The sequence below is a fragment of the Benincasa hispida genome, chromosome 12 (genome assembly GCF_027475165.1).
Source record: "Benincasa hispida cultivar pf3 chromosome 12, pf3_genome.v1.1, whole genome shotgun sequence".
Classification (NCBI taxonomy): Eukaryota; Viridiplantae; Streptophyta; class Magnoliopsida; order Cucurbitales; family Cucurbitaceae; genus Benincasa; species Benincasa hispida.
Window position 1 is genome coordinate 83,001,588 of NC_143489.1, and position 15,019 is coordinate 83,016,606.

The 15,019-nt window shown below is 31.8% G+C and overlaps 1 protein-coding gene across 15 annotated transcripts; it reads left to right on the plus strand.

The window, feature by feature from the left end:
- The first annotated feature begins 4,185 nt into the window (after nucleotides 1–4,185).
- Nucleotides 4,186–12,644, plus strand: LOC120092732 (RNA-binding ASCH domain protein). 15 transcript variants are annotated; one of them, XR_016525205.1, is made up of 12 exons: nucleotides 4,186–4,423; nucleotides 5,388–5,711; nucleotides 5,824–5,872; nucleotides 6,161–6,215; nucleotides 6,295–6,382; nucleotides 7,017–7,135; nucleotides 7,361–7,486; nucleotides 10,056–10,142; nucleotides 10,430–10,584; nucleotides 11,224–11,307; nucleotides 11,409–11,447; nucleotides 12,048–12,644. XR_016525205.1 is itself a non-coding variant. In XM_090308012.1 (12 exons), exons 1-11 carry the CDS (start codon nucleotides 4,261–4,263, stop codon nucleotides 11,281–11,283), a joined length of 1,134 nt encoding a protein of 377 aa, XP_090164138.1. In that variant the 5' UTR covers nucleotides 4,187–4,260; the 3' UTR covers nucleotides 11,284–11,307; nucleotides 11,409–12,644. The 15 variants fall into 15 exon arrangements, 10 of the variants coding, with proteins under 10 accessions (XP_038906824.1, XP_038906831.1, XP_090164139.1 ...); XR_005486134.2 differs by having other exon boundaries at nucleotides 10,049–10,142; nucleotides 12,048–12,185; XR_005486132.2 differs by having other exon boundaries at nucleotides 4,187–4,423; nucleotides 10,049–10,142; nucleotides 11,409–11,483.
- Nucleotides 12,645–15,019: the final 2,375 nt, after the last annotated feature.

The window sequence follows — 15,019 nt, forward strand, 5'->3', positions numbered from 1 at the left end:
GGGAGCTTGTAGATTAACCTGATGGGGTAAAACTTATAAGTTGCAAATGGATCTACAAGAAGAAAAGAGGTATAGATGGAAAGGTACAAACCTTTAAAGCTAGACATGTGGCAAAAGATTATACTCAGGTTGAGGGAATGGACTATGAAGAAACTTTCTCACCTATTGTTATGTTAAAGTCTATCAGGATTCTTGTCCATAGCCACATATTATGACTATGGGATATAGAAAATGGATGTCAAGATTGTCTTTTTGAATGGTAATCTTGAGAAGACCATCTACATGGTTCAACCAAAAAGATTTATTGAACAAGATTAAGAGTAAGTTTGTAATCTCAATCGGTCCATTTACGGATTGAAACAAGTATCTCGATCTTAGAATATAAGATTTGATACTGTGATAAAATCTTATGGCTTTGATCAGAATGTTGATGAGCTTTGTGTTTACAAGAAAATCATCAACAACTCAGTAGCTTTCCTCGTGCTGTATGTGAATGATATCTTACTAATTGGGAATGATGTAGGTTTTCTGTCTGACATTAAGAAATGGCTAACGAAAGATTTGGGAAAGGCGCAGTTTATTATAGGGATCCAAATTATAAGAGATTGTAAGAACAAAAGATTGACCTTGTCTCAGGCATCGTATATTGACAAGATGCTTGTCAAATATTCGATGCACAATTCCAAGAATGGTTTATTACCTTTCAGGCATGAAATTGTTTTGTTTAAGGAACAATGTCCTAAGACTCCTCAAGAGGTTGAGGAAATGAGACGGATTCCCTATGCATCAGCTATTTGTAGCCTTATGTATGAAATATTTTGTACTAGACCTGACATTTGCTAAGCAGTAGAGATTGTTAGTCGATATCAGTCCAATCTAGGATTAGATCACTGGATGGTAGTCAAGACTGTCCTCAAGTATCTTCGGAGAACGAGGGACTATATTTTCGTGTATGGAGATAAGGATTTGATCCTTACAGGATACACACACTCTGACTTTCAGACTAATAGGGATTCTCGAAAATCCACATCAGGGTTAGTGTTCACTCTGAATGGAAAAGCTATAGTATGGCGAAGCATCAAGCAAGGATGCATCGCAGACTCCACTATGGAAGCTGAATACGCAGATGCTTGTGAAGCTGCTAAAGAGGCTGTTTGGCTTAAAGAGTTTCTTACTGATTTGGAAGTTTGTTCCAAATATGTCTTTTCCCATCACACTTTATTGTGATAACAGTAGTGTTGTGGAAAATTCTAAGAAACCTAGGAGTCATTGAAGAGGTAAGCACATAGAACGAAAATATCATTTGATCCAGAAAATTTTGCATCGAAGTGATGTGATTGTCCCAAAGATTGCGTCGGAGCACAACATTATTGATCCGTTTACAAAGACTCTCACGGCTAAAGTGTTCGATGGTCATCTAGAAAGTTTGGGTCTACGGGATATGCGACACATTATCTAATGCAAGTGGGAGTTGTTACTAGGGTGTAGCGTATGCCCTAGTTTATTGTATTTTGTACATTATTTGTATTGTACATTAGTCTCCATACGCTTTAGGACAAGTGGGAGATTGTTGGGAATGATGTCCTAAATCTCCTTGTAATCTTGTAGTTTGTAAACTCTGTACAAACATATTGTTATTAATAAAATAAGTCTAATTTTATAAGCATCAATCCAATAAACTAAGATCTGAGGTTATTTTATGTAAATTTAAACAAGTATGTAGAGACATACAAGTGGATCTTGTTTAAATGATAACCTAAATAGTTTGTAGTAGATGGATAAGGTTGGGTACCTTATCCGGGTGACACTACGGATGCAACCCGCTTTGTAGGTGTTACAAATGTTGTAAAGTGCTACAAATGATTTGATTCTGATTATTCATGTGGAGACATGTGAGCGGGCGTATTTTATACAAAGAGTTTGTATAAGATTGGACCACGACATGATTAGTCTCTTTATATAACACCATTAATAATAAAGACTTACATTTCACTAGGATGACCATAGGTGACATGATCTGAATCCTGAGTGAGTTGTGAACTCCTGCTCATGAAGGTGGTCTTTTGATTTGTATGAGTGAGAGTGGTCAAATTGTTAACTCAACAAGACTACCATTTTGGGGATTCGTCTGATCGGGGAGCTGAGAACTCAGCTACACAAGACGGAATTTACTCATTCCCCGATACAGGGGTAAGTAGATAAATTGCTCCCTTAAGGGCTGATTCTAGGTCTTGAACATAATGGTCACACCCTTTCTTGGCCTGAGAGAACTTGGTTATAGTGGGACTATGACTTATTGTTCATTAGAGGAATCGGTGGTACTTAAGGAGTTAGATGTAACTACAGGGGCAAAACAGTATTTTGGCCCAACTATATTTACGAGTAATTTGTGAAGGGTCATCGCACTGTTGATTGGTTATATCCAATGAACACAGAAATATATCTGTAGTGCGAAGAGTGCAACTGTCGGTCTTTAGTGGAGTGTCTGACAATTAACAGATGGTGGATAATGTAATTAAAGAGTTTAATTAATTATTCACGTACTGTTGAAGCTTCCTGCTATAGATCTATAAGGTCCCTTTATAGCTCAAAAGGATTTTGTTGAGAATCAGTTTTGGGTTAATTTTGAATTGTTCAAATTAATGAGAGAGAATTTAATTATATATGATATAATTAAATTAATTCAATTATATATGATATAATTGATATAATGTATTTGATACATTAATTGGAGGAATATATATTTGAATGAGATTCAAATAGTTGTTAATTTAATATAAATATGATCTATATTAAATGCCATAAAATAGAGAAAAAGAACTATAGTTTATATTGTATGTGATACAATATTAAAACTATATGTTATAAATAAAATATGATAAGTTGGTTATCATATTTATTATTTTGAATAATAATCATTTTTTTTCTCAAAAACTACCTTAGTGGGTGGTTATGCGATTTCATGGCAATTGGAATAAAATGATTTTTTTTTTCTTTCTTTTCCAAGAGAGTTGAATGCAAGAACAGACTATGTGATAATCTATACGACAAAACACAGAGCATACACGATAAGCTCTTTGTCTATGCGATAGGAAGACTTGTTTATGTGATAGCCTAAACGATTGAAGTAGTTCCTATGCGATAATGCTTCTTCTTCAATCGTCTTCCTCCTTCAAACTCCTCTTAACCAAAATAATCAAAGGCCACCACTTCTGGGTTCTCATTCCGAACATACCAAGGAATCCGAGTGGTAGTGTTCTTTTCCCATTTGGTTTGTGGTTTACTTGAAGAAGGTCTTCAAGATCTTGTTGATGTTTGTTCGAGGAGTTCATGACCATTTGAGGAATACGAGAAGAAGTGTTCTTCAAAGGTGATTTCCCTTGAACTATGTATCTTATTTGAAAAGCATGCTATAATTTACTTAGTTTGCATAATCTATCTACGTTTATTGTAAATTTATGTTTCAATCGAAATGGAATTTGGATGATCCGCTTCCGCTCAAGGATCTCCTCATGTTGAGATTCCCTTCAATTACAATATACATCTAAAGGTTAATTTACTTTATAAAAATGATGATTTAAAATGCTCAATTATAATCTAATTAAGTCACATAAAAGTTTTAATTTATTAATTAATTATAATAATTTCATCCATTTTCGTAAAGTTTTTCAAAATTTTCATTGATATTGACATAGATATTTACATCTATATTTACCTAAAATAGAGACCTCCATATTTCCATCAATATAACGTTGCTAATATATTTTTTTTTTGATATCTGTGAATGTTTGACCAACATATACACACCTCGACTAATGACAACCTACTTGACCCTTGGATGCCAAGAAAACCTATGAGATATTAAAGTTTAGATAGGTAGCCACTATGAATTGAACACATGACCCGTTGGTCTTTTGGCCAAAAAAAATATTGCTAATAATAGATTTGATTTCTTGAAAATTAAGGGGACGTTTGGGTAAAAATTATGCTAAAACTATAATAACCATTTCTTAATATAGTAAATAGTATTTCAAAACCCTAATGAACTACTATCAAGGTTATTTCAAAACTCTCATTTATTTCAATATTTACTATTTTATATTTATCATTCTTTAATTTTTATTACAATGTTTATTATTTTCTAAATACAAACTATTATAATCTAGAATTATAATAACCAACTTCTTGTTTGTCCCGCTTCTCGTTTGTCTGCCATCATCTTCATCTTGTCCAGAAAGCTCTCTGTCTCCGTCTCCGATTATGATCAAGCTCGAGGACAGTTTGCAGGAGCCGCTCAAGTTTGTTCTGCAGTCATCCACTAACGGAACCCTAGACTTCGATTTGGGTCTCTGCAATGCCTTCTGCTCTGCTCTCCTTAAAGACGACCCTTCCACTTCCAATCCCTTACCAGACTCCGGAGCAGGTAAAAATGGAAAACTCCCTGTTTATTTTGTGTATTCTCTGTTTATTTAAGTTTTCCCTCCAAGTGCTGTTTGCAAAATTTCTAGGGTTGTAGGAAGAAAGATCGTTGAGAAGTTTTCTATAACTGGATGTCAGGGCTCAGTCGCTGCATTATATGCTTAGGACCCATCCCACCCACAAAGGTTTAAGTTTATTAAGTTTAGTTTAAATTTTGTGATGAAATAGTCTACCAAATTTAGTTGTTGTAGTTTAAGATTTATAATGATTAGTTCCTGTCGTAGAAAATCTCCTGGTAAGGTGCAATGGGGGGATTTTTTTTCCATTTGTAGATGATCAAATCACTCAAAGGACTAAATGTGTTTTAATTGCTATATTTTGACGGTCTTTTTGTAATTTGCTGAGTCTCATTATACTTGCCTTGGAGCCCTCTTCTTGTACGTTGGCTCCCTTTCTTTGTGGGCTTTTCCTTTTTGTTTGTCAGTGTATTCTTTCATCTTTTCTTTCAATAAAAGTCCAGTTTTTTCATAGGAAAAAAAAAGTTGCTACATATTGAAGGTTATTATTTCACCTTGATAGAATTTTTAGCAATAAGGGTTTAATTGTACTAATTTTAATGACTAATAAAAAAAAAGTTTAGGGAGTAGATCATACGTCAATGAAGTATAGGGACCAAATATATATTTTAACTGGGTCAAAATGAATCCTAAAGTTGAGAATGTTGACAATGTCGGTTCTTTAATGATTCGTGGGAAAAAATATCCTATGGTTCTACAAATAAATTGAGCCCCCTCCTGCTTTCCCTGTTTTGGTGGGAATGAGGATTGATGGAGGAGAATGGAGATGCTTACTTAAAAGATCTATTTGATTTGAAGAATATTTCATGGCCTCTTCAGATTGTCAATAACTCATTAGGATGACTTTTTGATTTAGCTCAATATAAAATTGTATGGTTCTTTTTAATGAAGGTGTTCCTCCATATCCTTTATACAAACGTTTAACATTAGCTTTGTGGGAATCCCTCTGTTCTGGCACTTTCTGTCCAATGTATAAGAGAATGTCAATTAAGAATGGAGAAAGTTCTTTAAAGCAGAAAGAGGAAATATGGTTGAAGCTGATTATGGATAAGGGGTCTGAAATGGTACAGGTAAGTGATAGATGTAATTTTCCTTTTATAGCAACTGATAAGATCAACTTTATCCTTCATTTAAAGACTCTTTTATTTCAGCAGGTGCTTAAATCTCTTAACCTTGAACTTGATGTTGATGAACCTTTCTTTACGCAGCTAAATGGTATCATGAATTGAAAGTCAATGTTATTAGTCTAGAGCAATAGGTATATCCAAGTTTTGTAGTTTGTTAATTTTCCACCTCAACATGGATTGCCTTATAAATTTGTTTGTAGATGGCCAAAAATCAATTGAAGTAAAGTATGCTTTGGGCAAATACGATAGGTATTTTATTTTATTATTTTTTTTTTTTATCACATAGCATCATCGTACAAATTTAATTTGAACTTTTACCTTAAATATAACTAAGCTAGTATGGTACCTTAATATATATTGTTTATTTGATCCATAATCCATAAATTCCTTATCAATGCCCTGCATTGATCACTCTCAATTGAATTAGTTCTCCTGGTTTGCTTTATGCTTTTTAAAAAATAATAATAATCACAATAATAACAATATTGCCAATGTCAATTCATAGTTTTGATCTCCCCGTTTCCTTTCTGGCTGCAGACTTGAACCAGGAATGCTGATTATCTTCAATAAATGTCTTGTATTTGAAATCTCGGTAACATGTATTCTTGCTTTTTATCTTGTATCCCTTTGGCTTTATTCTTTGTAACTTGGTAAACTATTGAGTATTGAAGGATATCCGCTGGTATGTGTCAGTTTCTGATATGTTGGAGTCTGAAAACCTTCAAAGCATCCTGCCTGGAGTTGAAAGCATTGACGAAGGTAATCTCTTGTAAATCTATACAGCTTTTTCTTTACTGTTTAAATAGTTAGACACGTTTTCCCATATTGAAAATTATACTACTTTATATGCCCGTGTATTCTTTCATTTTTTCTCAATGAAAGTTATTCTTATAAAAAAATGCACCACTGTATAAACTCTAATGCAGACTTTTTGAAATTTGGATCAAATATAAGATGATATTTAAAGCTCCATTTGATTCGTGATCTAGAAAAAAGATTGTTTTTATTATATTTCTTTACTCTGAATATGCATTTGATATCAGAACTTGTAGCACATTTTTTAATTTAAAAGATGGAGAACTGTATTTGTGATTCAATTTTGAAATGGTAGAAAATAGAGCATGTGTTTATTATCATCATCTTATTCTTTTTATCTTTTTTTTTTTAAATGACGTAATGAAATATATTTTTGAGGGAGAGGTGGAGATTTCTCAACTCTGAACCAGTTTGCAACGATAAACAATAGAGAACTGTGAAATTGGGCACAGAATATTTGAGAAAGAGATTAACAAAAGGGAAACAAACTAATATGTAGTCAATAAAGATGGTGAAGTTGTTGAATTGAAACAGTGAATTTATTCATAGTGAACGATTATGTCTCATATGTTTTCAGGTTTGCAAATATTGAAATCTTTGAACAGAGAAGAGGAAGAAATGGCTGACAGTGTTATTGCTATATGTATTTCAAGTGTACCATTTCAGCCTTACGTTTCTTTAGCTGCAATAATCTCAGTGAGTTTTCTTTCTTGCTAAAATCTATGATGATGGAATCGCAAAATTTAAAAGAATTTCAGCATGTAGTCTGAATTTTTGTGATTTTCTTTTATTTTGCCTACTGTATTTCCTTTTCCCAATGGTCCTCGTATAGAGCAAATTTTTGTATTAACTTGCTGACATCAGTTATATAGAAGTGCATGGTATCTAGTTTGCATTGATTAATCTAATTCTCAAATCCAGGGGCTGAGTTATGAAGGTCTTCAAGGTCTTCTCGGCTTGACACATACTGCAGGAACGGTTCCTGATGTTCTTCCCCCACCAAGATCAGTTCTTTTATCTTCATTTGTGCTTCCATATAAACTCAAGGTCAGACTCTGCATTCATAATAAGTTGCTTCACTTTTTCTCCCAAAGAGTTATAATACACGTTGCATGTGCTGTCTATTCAATTCTGTTGGTATTGAATAGTATGTTTTGGCATCCAAATCAATTACTTCAAATTTTCAGAAGCTTGGATATAGTGGTTACTGGTTACTGTTAATATCCAAATGCATGTTTTATGTTTCAATAATACATATTTTCAGAACTAAAATTGTATTATGATATCAAAGAGAAATTGCATGGTTAATACAGCCTTTCAAGAGGGCTCTCTCCCTGGTGCCATGATTAATTAACGGAGTAATTCCTATAATTCTGCCTTCAACTTTAATCTCCCGATTTATAATCACCCCATTCTAACAAACTACATGATCATTAAAATAGTTCCACTACTAATATTCCTTACCTTACTGTACTCTAACAGTAGCTTTCTGGTTTTTGCTTTAAAAGATAATAATCGAGGATACAGCTCGCCAATATTCATAATATTTCGAATCTCTCCATCCGTTAAGAGTTTCTGATTGTTATAAGTTAACCAAATGTGCAATAAATATCATTATGAATGCTAAGCTGCGTGTAACGAAATGTTTAGCGAGCATGCTTTTGAACCGAAGTTTGAAAAAGATATGATTTTATGATATTTTAGCATCTTCAAACTATCCGACAGACTAGTGTGGTCGATAAATTTTCTCCTACCCTTCTTATTTGCATTAGTTTTGCATTTATCACAAACTTGAAAGCTGACGTGAAGATGAACTGGATGGTTAAGCCATAAGATGCTTTGCTTGATTCTAGTATAATAAGAAGCATTGAACATGGACACGAGACAAAGACACATATTTGATGGGATACAACAATCCGTCAATTAAAAAAAATTAGGATACGAACACGCTAAGAAGTATGAATACAGATACGAAACACAGATACGATACTGGCACGACAACACATATTTTTTTAAAATTTAGGACACGGACATGCCAATGACACATTTATTAAAACATACATTTTTTTAACATATATATCATTTTTAAACAAGAAGAAAATTTAAAATTATTGAGTTTATTTATTTTTATGTTTAAAAAATTAATTCGATGTATTTCACTCTCAAATATTATTATTTTTTTCACATATGTGTTGACTTAATACATGTAAGAAGAGTTTGATGGATGTCTACCAAATATTGGTCCTATTTTTGCTTTGTACAACTAGTGTTTAACAAATCTATTACACTAAAAAGTGTTTGGTACATGTCAAACAAGTGACGCAGTGTCCAAGTGTCTGACACGGACACGCTAGCCAAATTAAAGTGTTCGTACTTCTTAGTAGACACGTTTGGAATATATTTTTTTTCTTTATTTTTTAGGATATATATAAATTTAACACAAAATATTAGATGCACTAGACTAAAAAAAGCATAAAATATCGTTTAGGTTTCTAGCTTCAGTTTTTTATGTTTGGATTAAAAAATGGTTTTTCCTCGACTTTTTTTAAAAAAATTTTAATCTTGATTTAACATATAATTGATTTGGGTTTTAAATTTGGTTATTTGGTTCCAACATTAAAGGTGAACCATTCTCTTTAAAGAATTGCTCAGGCATGTCCAGGAAGTGTCCCAAACGTGTCCGTGTCTAAAATTAAAAGTAAATAAATAAAAATAGGACACAAAAATTTGCATGTCGGTTAATCAAAAACTTCTCAAATAGATCTGATTTTGATCATGATACTAAGGTTGTCAAGAGCTTATCTAATGTTGATGAGTAACCGTACTAAAGGAGTTTCATAGCAGCAATTTATTGGAACAATTTGTGATTTCCCATCATGGTGCCGGTATTCTTGTATTTTTCAGTTGGGCAGAGATAATCTTTTGTATATTCCTGAAGGTAGTTTGTTACACTGTAACTTTCAGTGAAAAGTTTGTTTCTTTTTCACAAGGAAATAATGAATCATGCTTCTGCTGCTGTTCCCTTGCCTTTAATTGTATCTGGTAGACCCAAATATATTGAGAGAGAAACGATAATGAAATACAAGATAAACCAAGTGTTCGAGGTACTCGGACCCTCGAATACTCTCAAGCCCTAAATCATTAGGGCTTGAAATATTGCCCCATTTCCCCATTCCCTATCCATTGTATTGATAACCAAACTTCTCTAACCAACTACTTAACTATTTACTAATATACCCCTAATAACCCCTTATGCCCGATCCTATCAGTATCCTCGTAATTTATTAGAAGGTATGAGTGTACCAATTAGAGAGGGAAAGGGATCTAGAGAAGTGGACCACATAGCTATAGGTTACTCTATATGTTCATTGCAGATAGTGGATGAAACAAACCTGAAAACGACCAAGTAAACGTGGAATGGTTGAATTTGGTAGGTCTCAACTATTGGATGGTACTATCAAAAAAATAAAAATAAAAATAATCCAAAGGTTCAAGAAAAGTATAACTATTTTTCTAATGATGAACGTTTTCAATTCTGCTTGTTACATATTTGTCTTTTGTGAATACTAGTCGCCCAATTATGAAAGTAAGTTTTTTCTATGGATCGAGGGTAAAGGCATAAAGTTAACTCATGGAGCTAAGGCATTGGCAAAGCATCATCATAGACCTAGCAGCAAATATTGGGGTACTTTTGATGGAAATGGTGAGCAGTGTCTTTATTACTATAATTATTGGTGGAAATGAAAGTAGTATTTATAAATTTAACTTTAAAAACAAAAGACCAAATGGTTTGCCTAAATAATTATCAAACTTCCTAGCCAAAATTCTATTGGACCTAAGTGCACACAAATGTCTCACTCTATTATGACTAGACTTAGAAGTTTCAAGAATTACAATCATTTTCTATATAAGACGGCAAAGATTGAAGTTCATATAGAAGTTTTTGACAGTGTACTTGACTGATCATCCTTTAATAATATCTTTCGCCAGAATCTGATAAGAACAGGCTTGCCATGAATACGATTGTTCACTTGATAGCTCATTGTTGCTGGATGAATATTCATATTGTTGCACCACATGGGATAGTTTTTGAGATAAGAATAGCAGAAGGGTATGGTGCCAGGTGGTCAAAAGATGGAAACAAGGTATCGTTATCATACAAGACCTTGTTCTTATTTGTAGATCTTGGAGTAATTGATATATACCAGCTCAGTATATGTTATGTAAAGCTATAAAAATTGTATGAAAATGACAGTTCCCACTTCTTCGAGGAAAGAAATGCTGGAAGTAATGAATAAGACTATTTAACTAATGTTAAAGATTCACAGCTCTTCATTAGGGATCTTTCCTTTGTAAGGGACACAACATTATATGAAAGGATGTGTCTTAATATATATATTAGCCTGCACATATATTGTTCGGTTTCTTTCTCACTTTTTGGACAATTTTTTTCTTCCTTTTCTTCTTTTCTTCCTTATAGGGTTGCTTACAATTACATATTGAGTTCATTGCATCCTATAGTTGAGATATTGCATTCTCTAAGTTAGTAATCTATCCTATTCTGAGAGATAATCGTTCATTATTTCTTAAGCACCATGCGGAATAAAACTTTCTTAAGGAAGTAATATTTCTATTGGTTTCATATTAATTGCTTTCACTGTTGTCTAGCATTTCCTATATTATCGATATCAACAAGAAATTGTTACCCGATTGAGAGTTTGTCCGTGGAGAAAGTTTACTACTTGGGAGATTACAGTATTGCTGTATTTTTTTAATCATTTCAGTTCATTGGATTTCTGGAGCCATACATGGAAGATGGCCATTTGAAAGGATGGAAGCACTAATCTTTTCTTCAGATGATTCTCTAGGTAATGAACTTACTAGCTTTCAATTTCTTTTCAGATTCCATAAATTACATTTTAATATTTTCACACTGTTCTACTGCTGTCCATGGGCCCTTTAACTACAGGAAAAGGAGATTCTTATTAGGAAGCAGATCAAATACAAGGTTAAAGTAGAATCTTTATGTCACATGATGAGATTTGTAAGCACAGTATATATTCAATAATTCATATCTTGAACTAATTATTGTGTCAGCTCAACTATATTAACACCATTGTCATCCTAATATGCATTACATTCTCATACTTCATTGCACATATGTATCTTGAGTTTCTGGAAGCTGTTTTCGATTTCATACAATACGACTGTTTCAGCATGGTAACAATCTGCTGATCTTAACTTCATTTAAAGAGTATATGGTGGTTTTTTCCTGGAGTTCTTTCCATTACAATAACTTTTACTTCTCAAATTTTCCAATGGGTTAGATACATCTCTTTCATATTGCTGTTTCGATGTTATTATCTACTGAAAATGTGATTAAAGTCCTATATTGACTAGATAAGGGGAAGACTATAGGGTTTATAAAGGAAGACAACCATCTCCAATGGTATAAGGCCTTTTGGGTGAAATCAAAAACAAAACTGGGAGGGTGTATGTCCAAAGTGGACAATATCATACCATTGTGGAGATATCTAGAAGCCTGTTGTTCTAACAAATTGGTATTAGAGTAGATCCCGTTGTAACCATGTTAGTGTAAAATCCTCAGGTGTCGAACAAAGAGGTGGAGCCTCAGAAGATGTAGTCATGGCAGTACTCGTTCGAGGTTGAGCCTTCAAACAACAATTTGCTCAAGTGTAATTCGAATGAATGACTACTCTGTGGTTGAGTTTGTGGTGTGCTCAAGTGTAACTTGAAGATTAAATGACTATTTGAAAGAAAGCTCAATGGTCCTTTATTCAAGAGTAGGATTGTTGGCAATACAATCAAAGTCCCACATTGGCTAGACAAGGGGATGATCATGATAAGGGAGGACAACTATTTCCAATGGGTATTTTTCTAATCTTAGAAGATATATCGAAGCTTTCATCTACACTAGCTCCTAGTATAGGGTGAATGTAGAAACATTTTCAGAACTTATTTTTAGAGATGTGACAGCCTTTCTTTTGAAGACTGAGTTTCAGATCTTTGGGGAAAAGAAAAGAAACAAACTTCAAATCTCCAGGAAAAAAGAAAACTATAAACTAAAGGAAAAACAACATTTCAGAAGTATGTCCTTGTAATGGTGCAGGCTGCATCTTAGTCTTGTCTTTTAGCCTTGATTATTGAAGAGGAATAAAATATGTTTAGATACCATTTAACCTCATATTGTCTTTGCTCTAATTGTTTTTATTGTAATAATTCATAATTTGTAGACATAATTGTGATGAAAGAGATCTTGCAGTTTCATTAAATAAATAATAAAGAATGTCTGGTGGAACCATTTTTTGACCATATTGGTTGGATAAAAATTCTGGCAATTAGGCTTGAGTCGTGAAGTCTTTGATGAGCATGATAATTTCCGTAATTACTTATGTCATATTCAAAAACTATTTCGGAACATGTTTTTAATTATTTAAAATCAATTTAATGAATTATTTTACACTTTTAGGCTTGATCTTTATATTATCACGATTACTTTTAGATTTTTTAAAAATATATTTCAGGATGACTTTGGGTATGTTTGGAATACATTTTCAAGTGTTTAATTTAAAAAATAAGTTATGTTGGAATAAATTGAAGTGTCTGTTAACCATTCAAAATAGTTTTTTGAGTCTATTTTAATCAATTTTTATCAAAAGTGTTTATATAAAAATGAGTTTTGAGTCTATTTTAATCAATTTTTATCAAAAGTGTATATAAAAATGAGTTTTTGGAAAATATATTTTTTTCTAGTCAATCTAAACGGACCGTTTAATTAAGATAAAAATGATTTGTCATTTAAATTACTCCCGAAGTGGTACAAAGGAAATAAATTATTGAAGGTTGGTTTATTATTGAGAAAAAGGAAATGCTTTTGCTAGTAGTGTTGGTTATTTTTTATTTTTTATTTTTTATTTTTGTTGATTTGGTTAATTTGGCATGTAGAAATAGGGTGAGCATGATAGACCAAAAAATCATTTTTACTATAAATTTGGAAAATATATTCCCATATTGTATTTTTCATCAAATTTTTTATTTTTATTTAACCAATTTTGGTAAAAAAAATAACTTTGAGGGACTAAATTTAAGATTTATAAAAAATATAAGGGTCGAAATTGAACAAAGTTTAAAATATAGGGACAAAAATCGTAATTTAACCCAAATATTATAATAAATTAAGTCAAATTAGTAATTCTTTTATCTAAAAAGTAATTTCATGTTACATTTTAGGGTAGTTGTTTTAAATAGAAAAATTGCTGAAAATATTTTCAAATATATTAAAATGATAGTAATAAACACTGAGACATCTATCAGTATTAGTGAGAGACACTAATAAATATCTATCAATATTTATCAATGTCTATCACATATAAACAATAATATTGTGTTATATTTATAAACAAATTGACTCATTTTTCTATATTTGAAAACAATCTAATTTTAATAATAAAATAAGAGGAAAAAGCAATAAATAGTCACCTGAAGCAATTTATTCCTTTATTTTTAATTAAAGAAACAATAAATAATTACTCATTTTTTCTTTATTAGAAAGGGAAAAAAATTGAAACTAGCAATAAAAGAATGAATATGGTAAACAAGCAATACCAATCCAACTAATCTTGCTATCCACAAAAGTTGTAAAATTTTTACAGTAAGGGTTTGTTTGATAATGACATTACTTTTGAAAATATATTTTGATTTTTGTTTCTTACAAAAACAAGAAATTGAAAGAGAATTAAATGAGCAAAAGTGTTATAAAACAAGAGCTAAAAAGAAGTTAATTTATTTCTTATTTGGTCCAATGGGTGGGGGGGTAAGGCAGTTGTTTTGTCACAATCAGTTTCTTAAGTGGGCATCAAATAATGCTGATAAAGATGCACCAACTTTGACTTCAAATTTTATTCTATAGTTTTTTTTTTTAAAAAAAAAAATAATAAAAAAAAGGCATTGCCTCATTGCTTTCTAACACTCTTATGTCACTCTTATGTCACTTTTTACTCATTAATGCATCAACCTTCTTTATTATTAGTATTAGTATTAGTATAATTTCCATGAACCCTTTAGTTTTTTGAACCCTTAATTGACAAAATTTAAGCCTCCCAATTCAATTTGATGTCAATGTAAAAGAAAATATTTAGATTTAAATTATCTTTTGATCGAAGACCAAGAGATATGAAGAACTAATTCCTTAATCCATACTTGAACATTCAAATTAATCAACGGTTTAGTTCAATATTGATCTTGACATACAATCTTGATTCAAAAATTGTAAAAAATGATTGACAATGAAGCTTTATCATCAAATCGAAAAATTCATTCAAAAACCTCAAAACTCCATAAAACTAAATCGTAAAGTGTCACAAGAAAACTCTTAAAACCAATCCGTTTAACAGCTAGCTAAAAGACCATTCTACTCTTGAACTAAAATATACATATAATAAACTAATTATCCCAATTAAGTCATATAAAGACCTAAAAATAAAGTACCATTACAAAAAATGCAAAAATCAATTAGTTGTTAGCATAGATTCTTAATATCTATATTGAATAGATAAACCC